The 17,390-nt window shown below is 41.4% G+C and overlaps 14 protein-coding genes across 14 annotated transcripts; 8 read left to right on the forward strand and 6 right to left on the reverse strand.

The window, feature by feature from the left end:
* Window positions 1-23: 23 nt before the first annotated feature.
* On the forward strand, window positions 24-3,080 carry EROM_011070 (Ca2+-dependent lipid-binding protein; the record flags this gene model as incomplete). The annotated part of the gene is made up of 1 exon (XM_009265673.1): window positions 24-3,080. One exon carries the CDS (start codon window positions 24-26, stop codon window positions 3,078-3,080), a length of 3,057 nt encoding a protein of 1,018 aa, XP_009263948.1.
* Window positions 3,081-3,121: 41 nt separating this feature from the next.
* On the reverse strand, window positions 3,122-3,517 carry EROM_011080 (hypothetical protein; the record flags this gene model as incomplete). The annotated part of the gene is made up of 1 exon (XM_009265674.1): window positions 3,122-3,517. The coding sequence occupies one exon, from the start codon at window positions 3,515-3,517 to the stop codon at window positions 3,122-3,124; it is 396 nt and encodes a 131-aa protein (XP_009263949.1).
* Window positions 3,518-3,765: 248 nt separating this feature from the next.
* Window positions 3,766-4,389, forward strand: EROM_011090 (hypothetical protein; the record flags this gene model as incomplete). The annotated part of the gene is made up of 1 exon (XM_009265675.1): window positions 3,766-4,389. One exon carries the CDS (start codon window positions 3,766-3,768, stop codon window positions 4,387-4,389), a length of 624 nt encoding a protein of 207 aa, XP_009263950.1.
* Window positions 4,390-4,536: 147 nt separating this feature from the next.
* On the reverse strand, window positions 4,537-5,460 carry EROM_011100 (purine nucleoside phosphorylase; the record flags this gene model as incomplete). Its single annotated transcript, XM_009265676.1, has 1 exon — window positions 4,537-5,460. One exon carries the CDS (start codon window positions 5,458-5,460, stop codon window positions 4,537-4,539), a length of 924 nt encoding a protein of 307 aa, XP_009263951.1.
* A 179-nt stretch (window positions 5,461-5,639) lies between these two features.
* Window positions 5,640-6,047, forward strand: EROM_011110 (nuclear movement protein; the record flags this gene model as incomplete). The annotated part of the gene is made up of 1 exon (XM_009265677.1): window positions 5,640-6,047. One exon carries the CDS (start codon window positions 5,640-5,642, stop codon window positions 6,045-6,047), a length of 408 nt encoding a protein of 135 aa, XP_009263952.1.
* An 81-nt stretch (window positions 6,048-6,128) lies between these two features.
* Window positions 6,129-9,044, forward strand: EROM_011120 (WD40 repeat-containing coatomer complex protein; the record flags this gene model as incomplete). Its single annotated transcript, XM_009265678.1, has 1 exon — window positions 6,129-9,044. One exon carries the CDS (start codon window positions 6,129-6,131, stop codon window positions 9,042-9,044), a length of 2,916 nt encoding a protein of 971 aa, XP_009263953.1.
* Window positions 9,045-9,137: 93 nt separating this feature from the next.
* Window positions 9,138-10,364, forward strand: EROM_011130 (WD40 repeat-containing protein; the record flags this gene model as incomplete). The annotated part of the gene is made up of 1 exon (XM_009265679.1): window positions 9,138-10,364. The coding sequence occupies one exon, from the start codon at window positions 9,138-9,140 to the stop codon at window positions 10,362-10,364; it is 1,227 nt and encodes a 408-aa protein (XP_009263954.1).
* Window positions 10,365-10,406: 42 nt separating this feature from the next.
* Window positions 10,407-10,781, forward strand: EROM_011140 (frataxin; the record flags this gene model as incomplete). The annotated part of the gene is made up of 1 exon (XM_009265680.1): window positions 10,407-10,781. The coding sequence occupies one exon, from the start codon at window positions 10,407-10,409 to the stop codon at window positions 10,779-10,781; it is 375 nt and encodes a 124-aa protein (XP_009263955.1).
* Window positions 10,782-10,841: 60 nt separating this feature from the next.
* On the reverse strand, window positions 10,842-13,433 carry EROM_011150 (rho-associated coiled-coil containing protein kinase; the record flags this gene model as incomplete). Its single annotated transcript, XM_009265681.1, has 1 exon — window positions 10,842-13,433. One exon carries the CDS (start codon window positions 13,431-13,433, stop codon window positions 10,842-10,844), a length of 2,592 nt encoding a protein of 863 aa, XP_009263956.1.
* A 71-nt stretch (window positions 13,434-13,504) lies between these two features.
* Window positions 13,505-14,323, reverse strand: EROM_011160 (hypothetical protein; the record flags this gene model as incomplete). Its single annotated transcript, XM_009265682.1, has 1 exon — window positions 13,505-14,323. One exon carries the CDS (start codon window positions 14,321-14,323, stop codon window positions 13,505-13,507), a length of 819 nt encoding a protein of 272 aa, XP_009263957.1.
* Window positions 14,324-14,402: 79 nt separating this feature from the next.
* On the forward strand, window positions 14,403-14,816 carry EROM_011170 (transcription initiation factor TFIID subunit TAF9; the record flags this gene model as incomplete). Its single annotated transcript, XM_009265683.1, has 1 exon — window positions 14,403-14,816. The coding sequence occupies one exon, from the start codon at window positions 14,403-14,405 to the stop codon at window positions 14,814-14,816; it is 414 nt and encodes a 137-aa protein (XP_009263958.1).
* A 59-nt stretch (window positions 14,817-14,875) lies between these two features.
* Window positions 14,876-15,973, reverse strand: EROM_011180 (hypothetical protein; the record flags this gene model as incomplete). Its single annotated transcript, XM_009265684.1, has 1 exon — window positions 14,876-15,973. One exon carries the CDS (start codon window positions 15,971-15,973, stop codon window positions 14,876-14,878), a length of 1,098 nt encoding a protein of 365 aa, XP_009263959.1.
* A 74-nt stretch (window positions 15,974-16,047) lies between these two features.
* EROM_011190 (putative protein-S-isoprenylcysteine methyltransferase) lies at window positions 16,048-16,638 on the reverse strand (the record flags this gene model as incomplete). Its single annotated transcript, XM_009265685.1, has 1 exon — window positions 16,048-16,638. The coding sequence occupies one exon, from the start codon at window positions 16,636-16,638 to the stop codon at window positions 16,048-16,050; it is 591 nt and encodes a 196-aa protein (XP_009263960.1).
* Window positions 16,639-16,837: 199 nt separating this feature from the next.
* EROM_011200 (snoRNP Gar1 nucleolar protein) lies at window positions 16,838-17,371 on the forward strand (the record flags this gene model as incomplete). The annotated part of the gene is made up of 1 exon (XM_009265686.1): window positions 16,838-17,371. The coding sequence occupies one exon, from the start codon at window positions 16,838-16,840 to the stop codon at window positions 17,369-17,371; it is 534 nt and encodes a 177-aa protein (XP_009263961.1).
* Window positions 17,372-17,390: the final 19 nt, after the last annotated feature.

Raw genomic sequence — 17,390 nt, forward strand, 5'->3', positions numbered from 1 at the left:
AAATCCATTGAAACAAACCCCGAATGGAAGAGTTTTCGACAACCAGCAACAGAAGAGAAAAACTATCGAAGCCTCTTCTCCCTGAAGACATTCCAAAAAGAATTGTTGAACCCCAGCTAAATATTCATGAAAGAAGTGTTGAGGAATTCCAAGACATTTTGGATATGGAGCCGAAGGAGGGGCTTTTTTTTTACATAAGGATCCCAGGGTTGATCTTTGTAGGATCGGTTGCAGGGTACATAATAGGGAAGATGGGATTTAGCTTTGTTAACTTATTCTTTGTTGGATATGTGGTTTTTTTTGTCTATAATCGAAAGGTTGAAAGATTTACCAGAAGTCTCAAATCACTAGTGTACCACAGCGCAAGGAAGGAAAAGGCTAGGAACAATGGAGAAACTGTTGAATGGTTGAACTATGTTGTTAAAAAGTTTTGGGAAGTTGCAGAGCCTGTGATTTCTGCAGAGATATATCAGCAGGTCAACAACGAGCTTCTGAAGGTCACGCCTCCATTTCTGAACGGGTTAAGATTGACGGAGTTTACCCTTGGGAGCCGATCACCGTTTATAGAAGGAATATCGTACATAAGCATGGATGGTAACACCCTTGCAATAGAGATAGAGGTTGCCTTTGTACCACTAGAGATAAGTAGGGATGTGGTTAACTATCTTGAAAATGACAGCAAGAACTGGAACTCCAAGATTCAGTTGTCTGCCAGAGTTGGAACAAGAAATGGAATAGGGATTAATCTCCCGATTCTTGTTAAGGAGCTGTTTTTCAAAGGGCGTGTGCGGATTGTTGCAAACCTATTTTCTAAGAATGTATTTGTCAAAGATGTGGAGGTATGCCTAATGGACAGCCCTGAATTTGACTTTACGCTTGTTCCATTGAAGATGGTGGACATAATGGACGTCCCTGGGCTTAGTAGGTGGATAAGAAGTATAATCAACTCTTCGTTGGCAACGACCGTTGTCAATCCAAACTCCATCAAGGTTGATGTTGATAAGATTTCGAAGGATAAAGGAAAGGTAATTGGAGTTGTGTGTCTTCAGATACTCAACCTGGAAAACGAAGATGATGAGAGGCTAGCTGTTGAAATAGATGTGGACGGAAGGGTTGGATATCAAACAAGGTATGGAGAAGGAAAAGGGATTGTATACAATGAGCATTTCTATATGCCTATTGAAAATGTTGACTCAAGAATAGGGCTATCGCTAAGAAGTGAATCGAGAAAAACAAGGAGAAGGAATGGATCGATATTCCTAAAGAACCTCCCTCTGGACAAGATCGAGGAGTCTGTAAGAAATGAGATGTATAATCCTAGAAGAACCTTTTTCAACAAGACAAGACTAGTTAAGGATGAGCAGACTTACTCCTTTATGAACACAAACCTGCAATTCTATCCTATACAAAAAGAAAGAAGCAACAGTGGGATAATCAAGATGATGCTGGTAGGGATTGAAGATCTTCGAGGGAATAAGGCATCGAAGGCATATACATACTCCACATTCTGTACAGTAATTGTATCTCCCATTAATCGAGAGGAGTCTAGTATTCCGATGGGGTTTATTGAGAACACAGTGAGTGTGACGGCAATGATGGTGAGCGGGATAATCAAGACAACAGGAAATGTTATCACAAACATTATTCCGGGGCTTGAGACAACAACCACCAGGCTTCTACCCTCTTCAAAGAATACCTTCTATGTGTTTGAGTCGAAAAGAATATTTGGAACCAACTCTCCCATCTATAATGAGAATTTCACATTCTTTTGCAGAGATATCCAAGTCGACGTTGTGTCTATATGTGTGATGAATGACAAAACCAACGAGGTGATAGGAAGAGTGTCGATTCCTGTTCGAGACATTCACTTCAATAAAAAGGAAAAGTACAAGCTCAATGATGCCCACAGCGGGCGGATGGAGCTTTCATTTACGATTGACTATGTAGATATGGTTGATAAGGCAACCAGGTTTGTAAACTATGAAAGGATGCTAAAGATCTCGGTGGATTCCATGAACGAAAAGGGGGTTTACTATGCAATATTTGAGACCAACACAGACTGCTTCAGAATGGAGACATTTACGTCTGCATTGCCGATAAAGAGGATAGCTTATGTTCCTATTCAATCCCAGGACACCTTGAGGTTTAGGCTCTATAAAGAGACAATAAATGGAGATGTGTTTATTGGTGAAGACAGGATAAGCTGTAGGCCCTGTGAAGGGGTTAGAAAGGAGGCCTTTCTACTTGACGAGCAGATAAGTTTGACCCTCAGCATTGAGGAGGAAGCTCTTCGGGACTATTCTGGAGCACCTGAGGAGAAGAACAATGTTAAGGTTGTCCAGGCTAAGTTTGGAAAGTTCTATGGGTATAGCCAAGAAATGTTCATTGAGTTTAGTAACAAGTACGGAATAATTGGGGCTTCTGGGTTTACCAGAGGTGGGTGGCTCAATGATACGTTTACATTTATTTCTGGGAGTGAAGAGATATATGCTGTTGTTAAGAGTGGGGACCAAACGGTCAACTTGACATTAGGACAGTGTATAATTCCAAAGAGGGCCTTGAAAGAGAGGGTTATGCTTAACGAGCAAGGACTGTCTGTCGATATGGAAGTGAAGATTCAAGGATGCTCTTACAAGCCGCCTTCGATGCTGAAGGCCGGGTATCTTGAAGTCTACATCAAGAACGCAAGCAGCATCCGATCTGCAATACAAAGTCCTATTGACACCTACTGCAAGATACTTGTCAACGAGACTAAAGTATATACTACTAAACCTGTACGTAAAAACAACGATCCTGTTTTCAATGAGTCGTTCATCATGGAAATAGACAAGACAAAGGATGTTTTTGGAATCCAGATATGTGACTATAATGTTTCTGAGAGGAATTCTCTTCTATGTTATACAGAGTTTTCGCTGCATAACCTGTCGGAAGGATTCAGTGAGATGGAATTTGAGTTGTATGATGGAAAGACCTTCCAGCAAATTGACTCCAAGATCCGAATTGGATTCAACTTCTGCTCAGACCATAAAAGCTTGAAAATCAGAAAAAAAGGGATTCTGAGTGACTTCTTTGGATTCTGAGTTTAGATTTCATTAAACAGAAATTAAGCATACTTTATGGTTTATTCCTCCTTGTAGAGCCTATTGAAGTCATCAAACTTCATTCTTTTATCCTTGAATATCCCGACCATCGTGTCGACATAGCTTTCTTTAAACGAAAGCCCATAGCTCTTAAGAATTGTCTCTACATCTGATTTATCTATGTATCCCTTCTGACCTTTGTCCCATGAATTGAATATATCCAAACATCCCGCCTTTTTAAGCACCAAGGCATCAAGGACAGCGTTGAAGTCATCCCTTGTTACAGTGTTTCCCAGAGACTGTGTCAATTGGGATACTTGCTGGGGATTGACGCCAAGAAACACAATGTCTATGAACTGCCTTAGAGCTTCAAGGGTCATCTCACCTCCATTGGTTATCAAGTCGTATATCGTATCAGATTCAATCTTTTCTATCATATGGGCCTGGATGCATTTGAAAACAATATGAACCCAGGCATACCCTAGAATTTCTATTTGCCATTTCGTGACGGGATTCAACTTGTGTTTGATATATTAAGACAATAGACAGACCATTACCGGTGTAATTGACAACTTTAAAATAAAATATACCTAACTTTTGAAGTAGTATAATGAATTCCATATATGGAAAAAGAACAGAAATTCTTTCCATTTCTAAATATAAATAGAGTGTAAACATCAAGCTTATGGTTAGAAAGAGCTTATACATTTTGGCAGTAGCTGGAGTAGGAATCATAAGAGCCGGGGGGCTTTACATACCCAGCAATGTCTTACAGGATCTAGGGAAGAGTTCCAACAACGGGTGCCTCATGATTGCAGAGGTTGGAGGAAACTTCAGTGTTGTAGCCAGTGGAGAACCTGTATACATCACAGAGCAAGCCGGGCATTCTGAGGTGGTCTGGCAGCCTGTAGCTGGGGAAAATAGAGCGGTGCCTGTATACGCACCCACAGCAGAAGAAATAAGAGAGAGTATTCCTTCAGCAGCCGGTATTGCACCAACCCAGTATATTCCTCCTCAACAGGGAGGATTCGTTCCTTCTTCTACACCTGTATTTGTAGCTGTTGAAGAGGTTGGACCTTCTAATGGCACTGTAGTATCCTCTACATCTGAAACATGTGGACCAAAGACTGCAGGTGCAACCACCGGTGCTGCTGCAGGGACTACTGGTGACAAGTCAAAGGCCGGCGCTGCAGGAACCACTGGTGATAAGAGCAAGAACAATACATCTTCCTCAAAGAAAAAGAAGGGTGCCAAGAGTCTTATGGCGTTTGGAGCAGTTGTAACTACAGCATTGTTCTCAATCCTGTGATGTAAATAAATTTTCAAGCATCAATTGTATATTTTTTTAATCTTATAATTTCTAGTAGAGTATCTTAAGGCGTTAGTAAAACATTGATTGGATGTGACTTGAGGTATTCCAAAGCATGTAAGACCTTCCAGCTTAGGAGAATAATGCTCATATATCGGATGGCAGGCTTGGAATTAGGATTCCAACAAGTTCCAATACCCATTTCCTAATCAATATTTCACGCTTTTGTGCACATTCAACCACCTCGGAATGGCTTATTTCAGAATCTACACTATACTCCATGGGGCATTTACCTGCAATAAGGCTGAATCCAAACACCGTGAGCCCAGCCTGACATGCAGTAATGGCTTCTCCTATCACACTCATTCCAACAGCATCAGCACCGAGCTTGTGTAGCATACGCGACTCGGCAACAGTTTCATAGCATGGCCCTCCAGTAATGGAGAGAACACCCTCCCTAAGGAAGGATTCAATACCGAGTCTTTGAGCTGCAATCTTGGCCTTTTCCCGCACTTCTTCAGAGTATATTTTGTTCACAGGGACAAACCTCGGCCCCCACCTTTCGTCATGGGCTCCAACCAGCGGATTGACTCCACCGTATCCAAGAAAATTAATGTGGTCTTTTATAATCATGATATCACCAATATTGTACTCAGGATTGATCCCTCCAGCCGCATTGCTGATTATAATGTGTGTTATTCCACACAGCTTCATCATTCTGACAGGCATGGAGCATGTAGATAGAGGGTAGCCCTCATAATAATGAAACCTTCCTTGCATACATATAACCCCTACTCTACCCATCTTACCTGTAACAAGCTTACCATCATGGCCTTGAACAGTGCTAATTGGAAAATGAGGTATGTCTTTGTACTCAATTTCAATCTTTTCCGTTAACTCTTCTGGTATTGCTCCCATTCCAGATCCACAAATAATACCTACTTTTGGTTTTATATGTATCCTCTTCATGACAAAATCCGAGATATCCTTAACCAACTCATACGTATACTTTGGGCCAGTATCATGAGAATCATTGCTAAAACAGTTGCTACTTTTAGTTTCTGAAATCATCCAGGGATTTCACCTGGATTCTTTTTTGAATTAAAAACCTGACTTTCGAATTTCCTGAATAAATACTTTAATCCATGGGAGTTGGTTATGTGTGAAATCGTCTTTTTGGAATCCTCACTTTTCTTATCTTCTGACGAGATTTCTAAAGCAAAATTTTCCTCACGGCAACCCCGACAAAAATGCCTTTAGAAGCAAAGTACACCTGGGATCAGGAGCTAAACGAAATCAACATCCGATTTCCAATGGCCGAAGGTGCTGACAGCAACTCGGTAAAGATCAGCGTTGTAGGAAAGAAAGTACTTATGAAGATGCAGGAAGAAGTAATAATGGATGGAGAGTTCCTTCACGAGGTGGATTCCTCCAGCTTGTGGTGGGTAATTGATGGAGATTCAGTTGATATCAATATAACAAAAAAAAGAAACGAATGGTGGGACAGTTTGTTAGTAGGGTCTGAAAGCGTTGATGTTCAGAAACTAGCTGAGGATAAGCATGCCGATATAAGCATGCTAGATCCAGAGGCCAGGGAGGTTGTTGAGAAGATGATGCATAACACAAACAAGAAGGATCCAAGCGATTTATGTGATTAAAACTTGTTGGAATTGTCTGCACATCTTGTCTTTTTTCAGGTCCAAGGAAAATATTTCAAAAAATAAACACAGGAAGGGCTTATGACAGCGAAAGAGATCAAAAGGATCATGGAGAAGGAGACGTCAAGGGTAAAGAGTCTCAGCTTTCATCCAAACAAACCAGTGGTGATCTCTGGCCACCATAGTGGATCTATAAGGGCATGGGATTATCAGATGGGTGTTTGCATCCATGAATTTCTTGACCATGACGGGTCTGTAAGGGCTGTGTTATTTCACCCCCGAGGAGACTTCTTTGTGAGCGGGGGAGATGATAAGATCATAAGGGTGTGGAGCTACACTGAAAGGAGAATTACAAACAAGCTGAAGGGGCACGAGGACTTTGTTAGGTCGTTGGACTTTCATCCAACAAAGCCGTGGATTCTTAGTGCATCTGATGACCAAACAATAATGGTGTGGAATATGCTAACAGGAAAGCTCCTTGCAACAGCCCGAGGGCATTGCCACTATGTTATGGCAGCCAGATTTCTAGGAGAGGAGTCTATTGTGAGCGGGTCTCTGGATCAATCCATAAGGATCTGGGATTGCAAGGGATTAAAGGAGGGAAACAAAAAGAATTCATTATTGCCCGACATAGTTGTAAAGCAGATTGTAGACGGGCATGACAGGGGAATCAATTCAATAGCAGTCAAGGATGAGATTTTCGTCAGCGGAGGAGACGATAGAGACATCAAATGCTGGGAGTGGACTGAAACGTCTGTTTGGGAAAAAGAAGTCATGTACAACCATCAAGGGCCTGTGACAGGTCTTTTGTGTGATAGAAAGTATATATTGAGCTCTGGCGAAGATGGGCTATTTTCGATATATAATACAGAGAGCAGGAAGTCCATTGAGTGCCGCACAGAAGGGAGGTATTGGTGTGTAGCTAACAAGGGGAACTTATATGCAGCAGGCCATGATTCCGGATTTGAAGTGTATCTTTATTCCGAACCCAAGATTGTCTGTGTAGACGATGAAGGCTTCTTTTATTTGAAGGACTCCAAGATTTACTTCAGTGATTTCAAAACTGAAAAGATACTTTTCAAGCTAAAAAAAGATATGATTTCTATTTGTTCCAAAAGACCTTATCTTCTTGTCCAGTATTGCGGTAGGTTTGATGTTCTCAAGGAAGGAAGGGTCATTTTGGGGGAAGCTGGGGAAGGTGTGTTGTTTAGAAACTCAAATGGAGATGTGGAGCTAATTATAAGGAATGGGGATGGGACTTACAGGGGAGGTCTGGATTCAAGAAGCAGAAGCCTTCTTTCTTCTTCTAAGGGGAGGTTGTTTAGAGGGAATGACGAGTTCTTTTTCTTGGTTAATGGAAGAAGCGTTGCTATGTGCTTTGTTGAAGGGGAAGAAAGATCATTTAGTGTTCCCTTCAACCCAGTAAAGGTGGCTTGTTCCAGTGACAGAATATCGTTTATTGGGAGTAATGACATTCTGATTTATGACCTCGACTTGAATCCTGTAAACAGTGTTAATGAGATAGTTTCTGTTGTCGATGGGTTTTTCTGTGAAGATATCTTCATCTATGCAACCTATAGACACCTCAAATATGCATTTGAAGACTCGGGTGTATTGAAGAGTGTTGAGAAGCCAATAGTTCCATTTGCTCTTGAAGGAGGAAAGACTGTTTACTTCTTGTCTGACGATGGGATTGAATGCACTGATGTGGATTTCACGGAGATAAGATTCAAGAAGGCCGTTCTTACAGGAGGAGACGTTACCTCTCTGATTGAAGAAGGGATGATGCCAGGGCTTGCCCCTCTTTCGTATCTTGTCAAGCAGAAGAAAGGAGCACTGGCTCTTCCATACATTAAGGACGGTAAGCAGCGATTTGAGCTATGCCTTAGTGATATGAGGCTAGATGAGTGTATGGAGTATTGCATGCAGGAAGGAGACGCAGACATGAACAGAAGGCTTGCGGATGCAGCCATTAGAGAGTGTAGAGTAGACATAGCAGAAAAGTGCCTTGAAAGCATAAAGGAATGGAACATGCTGTTTATGCTTTATGTATGCTCGAAGAATGATGAGAAGGTCAAGAGGCTTGTAGATAAGGTGGATTCTGTAACAAAAAACATGATCATGATGTACTTGGAGGATGTAGAGTACTTCGGAAAGATTGGACTGATTAGTAGGTATGAAGACGGAAACGAGAGGAGGGGGATGAGTTCTGAGGATGAAGAATGCAGCCACACAGAATTGGAAGCATCTGATTCTCTTGAATCTAAATTACCAGCCTCAAAAGAAGTTTTGTGGGAGGAAGATGGGCATGGCAAAGCCCATTCTTTATCAGAAGATGAAGTATTTCCGAACCTACCTGAGATGAAAGAAGAGCATAAAGCCAAGAATCTTCCTGTCGACGAGAAATCCCTGGATGAGAATAGCCATTATGAGACCTCTGAGGATTTAGGCAGGATAATAGAAAAAGGGCTATCTCTGACGACAGAAGGAAAGTTTGGAAAGGCAATTGAGGCCTTCCGGGCAGGGATTGTGAAGATTGCGACCTATATTTGTGGCAACAATGCCGGTGAAGCTTTTGTAGAAGAAAGAAGAAAGATTGGATCTTATCTCTCGGGTCTGGGTGTTGAGAGAATAAGAAGGAAGACCGAGTCTCCCTTAAAGAATATTATGATGGCCAAGTACTTTTCCGAACTTCCACTTGAAAAGGAACATCATATTCTAGCCTCATCCACAGCCATCATGGTGTTTAGAAAGAATGGAAACCTAAAGCAAGCAAAGGAGTTGGCTTTATTGCTCAAGAAGGAAGGTGGAAATAGTAAAGTTATCGAAAAGGCGATTGAGGAGACAGATCCTGAAGATGATTATGAGCTTCCTGAGGGTGTGTTCTGCCATGACGCTCTTGAAATAAGACCTGACGCAAAAACATGCCTATTATGCTTCATCAACAACGCCAATGGCGATATATGTACAAGCTGCAGGATTGGTATTCTCCAATAATAATAAAAACACTGTGGTATCCCTATACCCTTTCCCATCCTTTTAGATGAACTTGCAAAATTCAGATTCTCCTAGATGAGCCCTTGAGGTGTAATGAACAACAAAGAGAAGGCAAAGCCAGATAAGAATCGATATGGTGTTTTGAACCTTCCTCAAGAATTGATTCCAAGGCTCATTGCCCATCTGAGTGTGAAGCATATAAAGAGGCTAATGGGATGTAATTCTCTCCTTTATATAAAGCTAAGAAATGACTTCTCATTGTGGAGATTCTTTACATCTGGAAGGCATTCAAGTATTGCCGGATACATTGAAGAGATTAAGAATAAATATACACTGATGAGGAACATATCTCGTTCTAAGAATGAAAGGAGCATTGATTTTGAGACAAACCAGTCTGACCTCACGTTTATGCAGATAGATCGGGACAGGATAATATGCTCTTCGGACGACCAGACCATAAAGATATTTGGAATGAACGGGAGGCTTATAAGGACATTTATCGGGCACAAGGGGGGAGTGTGGACTTTTATGTTCAACAGCAAATATCTTGTGAGCGGAAGTACAGATAAGACAGCTCGGATCTGGGATTTGTGGACAGGATGTACACTTTGTGTCCTTGTCGGGCATAAGTCTGTTGTCAGGTCTCTGAAAATATATGAGGACTACATTGCAACCGGAAGCAGAGATTCTGAAATAAGAGTCTGGAACTTTAGAGGGACATGTCTTAATGTACTCAAGGGGCATACAATGAGTGTCAGATGCATGGACATGGACGAGAGCTATCTTGTGAGTGGGTCCTACGATGGAAGTGTGGCCCTATGGGACTATAGAAAAGGAAAACTTCTAAGGTATTTTAAATCGCATTCTCTTAGAGTCTACTCTGTCTCACTCTCGCCAAGCTATGTAGCTTCCGGGAGCCTTGATTCCAGCGTCCATATTTCAGCCCTTGATGGAAGGCTGCTGTGTTCGTACAAGATCCATCGTTCATTGGTGATTTGGCTCAAATTTGTTGGCAATGGACGTTATCTGCTTAGTTCTGGTGCAGACGGGATTTTGTGCAAGTGGGATGTTTTAGAAAATGCTCTTGTGTACAAAATAGAAGAGAACGGACACATAACAGCACAGGCGGTTGTCGAAGATCTTCTAATAGTTGGAACAAAGAGAGAGGTAAAGATATATAATCTGTCGAGCGGACAGTTTATCCGAACATTATTTTCTGCTTCTTCCTTGATAAGCAAGGTTGAGGTGTCTGGAAGGTGCATATCTATTGGATATTATTCTGATTCCGGGGCCTGCAGGCTTGTAGTGTTTAATTATTAAGGAAACGCCATGCAAGATAAAGTGCAATACCAACCCCTCTAAATGCTCCACAGACAAGCGTTAAGAGAAGGAATCACAAAGCCACTTTACCATAGGCTTGCAGATGAAGCACTGGCAAATCTATCTGAACACTTGGAAAATGAGCTGTATGACGGATACGCAGACTACAAAGGTGATAATCTTCAGGTCAAGGTCGAGAATGTTGGGGAATATATGTTCAATAAGCAGCCAGCATCAATGCAGATATGGACTTCTTCCCCAATAACAGGGCCCAGGAAGTTTGACATATACAGAAGCTATGAGTGGATTGACACGAAGAACAATATCTCACTTAGCAAATATGTTGAAGAAGAACTAAAAAAGATACAGAGTAAACTGAATAGAAAGGCAAACAACATGGGCTCGTGCTTAGAATGATGTTTATAAAATAGAAACTTCTATTCCACAGAGCTCTTTAATTTTTCGATTTTTTGAAATTCAATATCCTTTAGTTATACTCAAAAGCTTTTCCTTTTCCTCAATCGTTCTCATTGTGACATAGTATGTCTTCCCTGATTTCAGTGCAGAATAAAGCTCACAGGAAATGTCCCCAAGGACATAACAAGACCTATGTACAATCATTTTGCAGTCTCTGCACTCAAAACCTTGATCGACAAGCCCATACAAAACTTCATTGCAAAAGTCACAAAGAGATCCTTGGGGCAGCGTTTTAACAGCAAACAGGTGGTTATTAAACTCGTAAATCTTGACAGGGTCTTCTGGAATGTTCTCTACAATTGTGCTTTTCCTACTTCTCTCAATCTCTGCTTTTAGTTGACTTATCTTCCTGTTCGACCCTTCAAGCTGCATGTTGGCCTCTTCAAGTGTTTTGCCTTGAAGTAAAGCTCTAATCTTTTCTATTCCTTCTTTGATGGCTATTTCTGTATTGAGATCCTCTTCAAGAGACTTCAGGCTTCTTCTCCCAGCCGAGCTCACACTTTTAACCTCCTCATTCATAAAAACAATCCTTAGCGTCATTGGTATCTTTTTCTGTGGAAGATGATGAAGCTCATTAGGCCTCAATTCTCCGACATAGACGCTGGAGATGTGATGGGCTTCATCTCCTACCCAGAGGCGGTCTTCTTCTATCTTTACAACTATAGATCCCCCATTGACTAAATGGCATGAAAAGGACTGCTTTACGGCTACTCTATGAACTTTTGATCTTTCCTTCTTCAGGAAGCTTAGCTCCTCCTCCATGCTTTTTCTGAAGAGTATCTCTTGATTAAGCTTCTGCTCGTACTCCTTAACTTCAGCGGTTTTTAGCCTAAGTTGCCTTTTTAAGCTATCTAACCCTTCGGACCTAAGCTTTTCACTGAGGCTTTTATTTTCATATTCAACCATTGCCTTTATTCTAAGGACTTCTTGGAACTTCTCTTTGCAAATTTCAACCTCAGACTTCAGGCCTTTATTTTCCACAGATAGATTATTCATGGACTCCTGGAAGCCTTGGAATATACTCATGATTTCTTCAACCTCCTTCCCAGCTGCGTGAATCGCTAAAGAGAGCTCCTTAAACAGGGCTCTCTTCTCTAACCTCTCTGTGGAAGCAGAAAACTTGGAAATGTTCATGGACTCTTTCTCTGCAATAGAATATTCTTCCGAGAGAAGGGCTTTGTTGTTTACCTCCTCAGTGACATCCTTCAGCCAGGTTTTATACCTTTCAAGCTCACCTTTGGCATCTTCCAGCTCTTCTTTTTCAAACAGCAACTGTGATAAAACATCCTTGAGCTCTTTTTGGCGGTGTTGAACTTCGTTCTTTGAGTCTTCCAGCTCCTTCCTAGTGCTTTCAAGCTCCATCTTCATTCCCATCAATTCCTGTTTCTGTGACTCAAGAATCCCCTTATTCTCAGAAATCTTGGTTAAAAGATTCTTATGGGCCTCTTCATGCTCCCTGATTTTGGAATCCTTCCTGCTGCAAGTAGAATCTGCTTTTTCCATCATACCGTAAAACTTGGATACAAACCCCGGATCAAAGGTAAACCCTACAAACGGCATGTAATTCCCCTTCACATCCAGATTCCTCCTCTCAGGATCAAATTGAGTATCCACAAAATGAGATGTGTCAGAATCCCCACTTATCTCAGGAACAAAAGGAGGACTAAGCTCCTTAAGCCTATTCCAGTCTATCCCCTCAAAAAACCTATGGCTCTTTATGTCCTCAATCTTGATCCTTTTATCCTTTGTTGTTATCAAACTCTCAATCAGGCTTGTAAGCTCTGGAGATACCTTGAAAGGAAATCCAAACTCTGCTTTTGTTATTTTTCGATATGTCTCCATCAAGGTATCAGAGTAGAAAGGCGTTGTTCCATACACCATCTCGTAAATTATAACCCCAAGCGTCCAGAAATCTACATCCTCCCCGTACTCGCATTCCTCATTTACAGAGCACAAGACATCAGGAGAAACATAGTCAGGCGTTCCAACCGTAATAGATGACCTTGCCTTCCCATCCTTCATCTTAATACAGCTACCAAAGTCTGCCAGCTTCACGTGCCCATCACTCCCAATAAGTATGTTATCCGGCTTTAGGTCTCTATGTATCCATCCTAACTTATGGAGCTCGTCAAGTGCTGCAACAATTTCTGCCGCATAGAATCTTACCCAATCCTCTTCCAAGACATCCTCCTTAGATAGTAACCCCATGAAGTCTCCTCCAGGAATGAAATCCATCAGGTAATAGAGATACTCTTCATCTTGCATGGTCATATGAGCACAAACAAGCCATTCGCTACCAATGCAATCAACCATTGCTTCTTTTTCAGCCATGAACAGAGCAGTGTGTGGCTGTCTAAGAACCAATTCCTTGGAGACCCTCTTCATGGCATAGATCTTTCCTTTCCTCACAAGAAAAACCTCTCCATATCCACCTTTAGCCACATTCTTGACAATTTCATAATCAGAAGGCTTTGTCTTTTCTCCAATAACTTCCTTAATTCTACCCAGTGGCACGCTGATCCTCTTCTCAGATATCTCATGATAAACAGCTTCTAGGCAATCTCCAATTATGTTTATCCTCTCCATCTCCATAAGGACTTTGATTTTTAATGTTTTTACACAAGAGAAAGCCTAGCATCTAGAGGAAATAGGCGATAGAGCAATCACATTTTACTTTTATAAGAACTACCGGAAATATTCAAATGAATATCATTCCATAACTCCTCATCTCTAAGAATATTTCCATGGCCATGGTCGCTAAGCCTGACCTTGGCTCCATACTTCTTCGATAACATAATGGAATGGTGATAGGGAATGATGTCATCCTTCATCCCGTGGTATAGGAAAATATCCTCGCCATTTACATGCTCCATATTCTTTAATGTATCGTATCCCATTTCTTTTGAAAGCTTCTCTTTTATCCAAGGAAACAGAAAGCTGATGATCCTGCAAGCAACACTTTCCATGGCTACATCAGTAATTGATGTAAATGCCGAGATCATGAACATCTTTTGTGGACGATATCTTGTGCCTAAACTATTCTTCTCTATGTACCCGCAATATTCCGCCATTATCCCTGTTCCTAACGAGTGCCCAACCATGTGAACCTCTTCGGCGTTAAATCTTGAGATAAGATATTCAAAGCATGCCATAACATCCAAGTTGACCATGGAGACATCGAATTCTCCCTCAGAGTCTGCAAACCCACGATAGTCCGGAATGAGAACACAGTACCCCTTGCTCACCAGAATGTCGACTTTAGAAGAAGATACATAATCTTCTCTAGAACATCCCTTCCCATGGAGGGCAACGATGAACCCCTCTGGGATTCTATCTCCTTCAGGCTCTAACAGATATGCCCCAATCTTCTTGCTGTCCTTGGTGGCTATGTAAATGTTATGGTCTAAGCGCTTTTGGTGATCCCCGAAGTTTCTCTTTGAGTCGCTTATGTTCAATACCATTCTTTTCAAAGATGGTATCATGACCAAACTTAGAGCCTAAACAAGTATTTGTTTTATATACCCTGCTGTTTTAGAAATCGACACTCAATCTAGTCCCTAAATGGCATCCGGGGAGAACTTGGCGCCGCGGGATGCAAAAGTCATATCTGTAATCCTTAGGTCCCTAGGAATAGAGGAATGTGAGCCAAAGGTCATTATACAGCTGTTGGAATTCGCCTATAAGTATACTACAGATGTTCTAGAAGACGCATTGCTATTTGCAAAACATGCGGACAGGGTGCATATCATTACAAATGATGTTAAGCTTGCTCTTCAGACAAAGGTAGGAAGGCATTTTGTCCCTCCTCCGCCAAGACAGTATCTATCTGACATAGCTGCAATGGTCAATTCAAAGCCACTATCAATACCAGATGGGGAAAACCTCATCAAGGTTCCTCCCTCATCCTCGGCACTACTTAACTTGGACTATGAAGTCCTTAGAAAAGACAGCGATAAGAAGAGAAGAATTTACTGAAGACTGCAAAGTAGATACTAATTAAACTCTTCTTTCACAAACACAGATGATATGCTGGTTTATTTCATAAACAAGCCATATAGGTTCTCCTTCGCAGACACTTGGTTATTTTCAAGGAAATCTATATATGCTTCAACCACAGCCCTGTCTATTCTTAAGGCCAGGTCATCATCCTTAATGTTCTTAAATACAAATAACAACTTATTGATTTCGTCTTCTTGAAACTTATCAAGTATTTGGAGCTTTTTCTGTGCCTTTGGGTCTCCTTTTAAGTAAATATCTAGTATCTTTGTCCTCTCCTCAAAGGCTTTGTCTATCTTCTCTTTGAACGGGCCATTTTTCCTCTTCAGGCATCCATAGAGAAAGTCTAGCACAAGAGACCTTCTTTCTGTAGATGACTTCAGATGCATCTTGGATATAAGATCTTCACATGGAGCAATAAGCCTAGGAACTGCCCGGTTGATTATCTCTGATATGTTTGGAATACTCAGGCTCCGGATTAGATTTGCAAAAATCCCCGGAGCAAATATCGATCCTCCAATGCTAAGACTGATTCTAGAGTCAAGCACAAGGGTCTTTGAGATCTCGGTCTTCTCACCATAAAACTCTGCCATTTCCCTATTGATCGCTTTATGTATCCCATCGTCTCCATGCTTAGCACTCATGAGTCTTTTCATCATTTGGAGATACTCTTCATCCTTGTCCTCATAATACAGCCTTGGTAACCGTCCGTTTGCTCTGGACCTAAGTTCTTTGTACTTCTGTGCAGACAGTTCTCTTCCTATCATCGATCTATCATTGTTAAAATATTTGTTCCGAAGCTCTAATGCATCTTTTAGATCCCTTCCAACACCATCAACCTTGGTAAGGTAATTGTTGAATTGGTTGAATGCAGAAGGATTTTCAACTAGAAGCTCCTTTGCAACAAACACGGTTTTCTTCACAAACTCCTCCATAAGCTCGTCGGTGAACTGGTTCATTTCGCAAATAAAAACCAAAGAGTTTATGGATATAAAGCTTTCATACAAAATCTCTCTGTTCAAGTTTGTTGGAATGGCCATATCCCCACTGGGAGCATCTGCGGGTTCACACTCACTCATCTTATCTCTAGAAACATGTGCAACCAATGCATTAAAGAACAACCTTAAAAGGCCCATTGTTTCATAAGCTCATTTCTTTAAATGCCAGGAGTTTCAAGTTGTATTTGTTTAGAAAGGACATTTAATTCGGACTATCTGTACATTGGGATTCCAGACCAGACTGCCTTTCTATATTCCATGTACTCTGAAGAGGTAGAAACCATCTCTCTTTCACATTCTTTTATTCTCGGGATGATTCTACTGCTTACAAACCAAAGAAATATTGCAAGAGAGACAAAGCAGGAAAGGTATATAGTGCAAGATGCCCAATAAAGTATCAATGAGGAGTACAATGGGTGCCGGACGAATCTATAGGGCCCGCTCCTTTGTATCCTCCTTCCTCCAGTTTTGTTATCTGGCATATGCCTTAAAGTGACGAAGAAAAATGTGATCGAAAAGACCAATCCGCAGGCTGCAACGGCTTTAAGGACTCGACCTCCAAAGTACCCTGCCGACTTCGGCACAAAAAGGCTTTCGAGAAGTAGGCATCCAAAAAGAATGACAAAATCATCATGTCTAATAATCCTCATGCCAAAGTCAATGTTCCGAACCCTTTCTCTCGAGTGCAGAAATATTAAGAGAGACGTGGACGAGACTATGTGGAGTGCCAGGTAACAGCTCGAGTGAGAAATACCAAGCATAAATAGAGATCCAAGAGCAAAGTAAAATGAGGGGCATTCCATTTAAGGGGTCATCGTCTTATTCTTTCTAAACATAGAGAAGAAGAGGTTCATCAGGAAGGTTATGCCAGGGTGTTCTGATAGACACTCGGATTCTATCTAAGGCTCACCCTTCCGTCTGGATGGCTTTTGCAGGGCATGTGCAGGATGCCTTACCTAGGAAAAATAAAAGCTTATCACATGAAAAACACTCCCTTGAGTAATGGCCAAGAATTTCAAAAATAAGAAAGTACAGAAGTCAACAGAAACAATGGAGCTAGGAAAGGTTTTATATATGTGTCAAGGGCAACCGGTGGTAAAACTGATGGCAAAAGACATTCCATATCCAAACTCTCCCGTTTTGGATTTGTCCTCAAGAGTGATAGGAAAGGTGGACGAAATTCTAGGAAGATTAGACGATGTCCATGCAACGATCAGGCTAGAAAATCCGTCTGGTACTTTGAAGAGGGGGGAGACCTTACTTTCATATGTAGATAAGTTTATTCCGAAAAAGAGATTTCTGCCTAGAGAGGAGGTCGAAAAAAAGAAAGAGGAAACAGACCGCAAGAAGTCCAAGTTTAGAAAAGATCAAAGAGCCGAAAGGGGAAAGCCTGGAGCTTTTAAGGAAAAACAGAGACTGCACGGTAGGAAGACTAACAACAAGTGGGCCTCCAGGCAAAATGGAAAGAAGCAGGAATTCGGGAAGGATAATAGGAGAAGAAAATGGGATTCTAGCAGGAGCAACCGTAACGATTAAAGTATTTTCGTATGCAGTA

This window comes from Encephalitozoon romaleae, chromosome I (genome assembly GCF_000280035.1).
Source record: "Encephalitozoon romaleae SJ-2008 chromosome I, complete sequence".
NCBI lineage: Eukaryota > Fungi > Microsporidia > Unikaryonidae > Encephalitozoon > Encephalitozoon romaleae.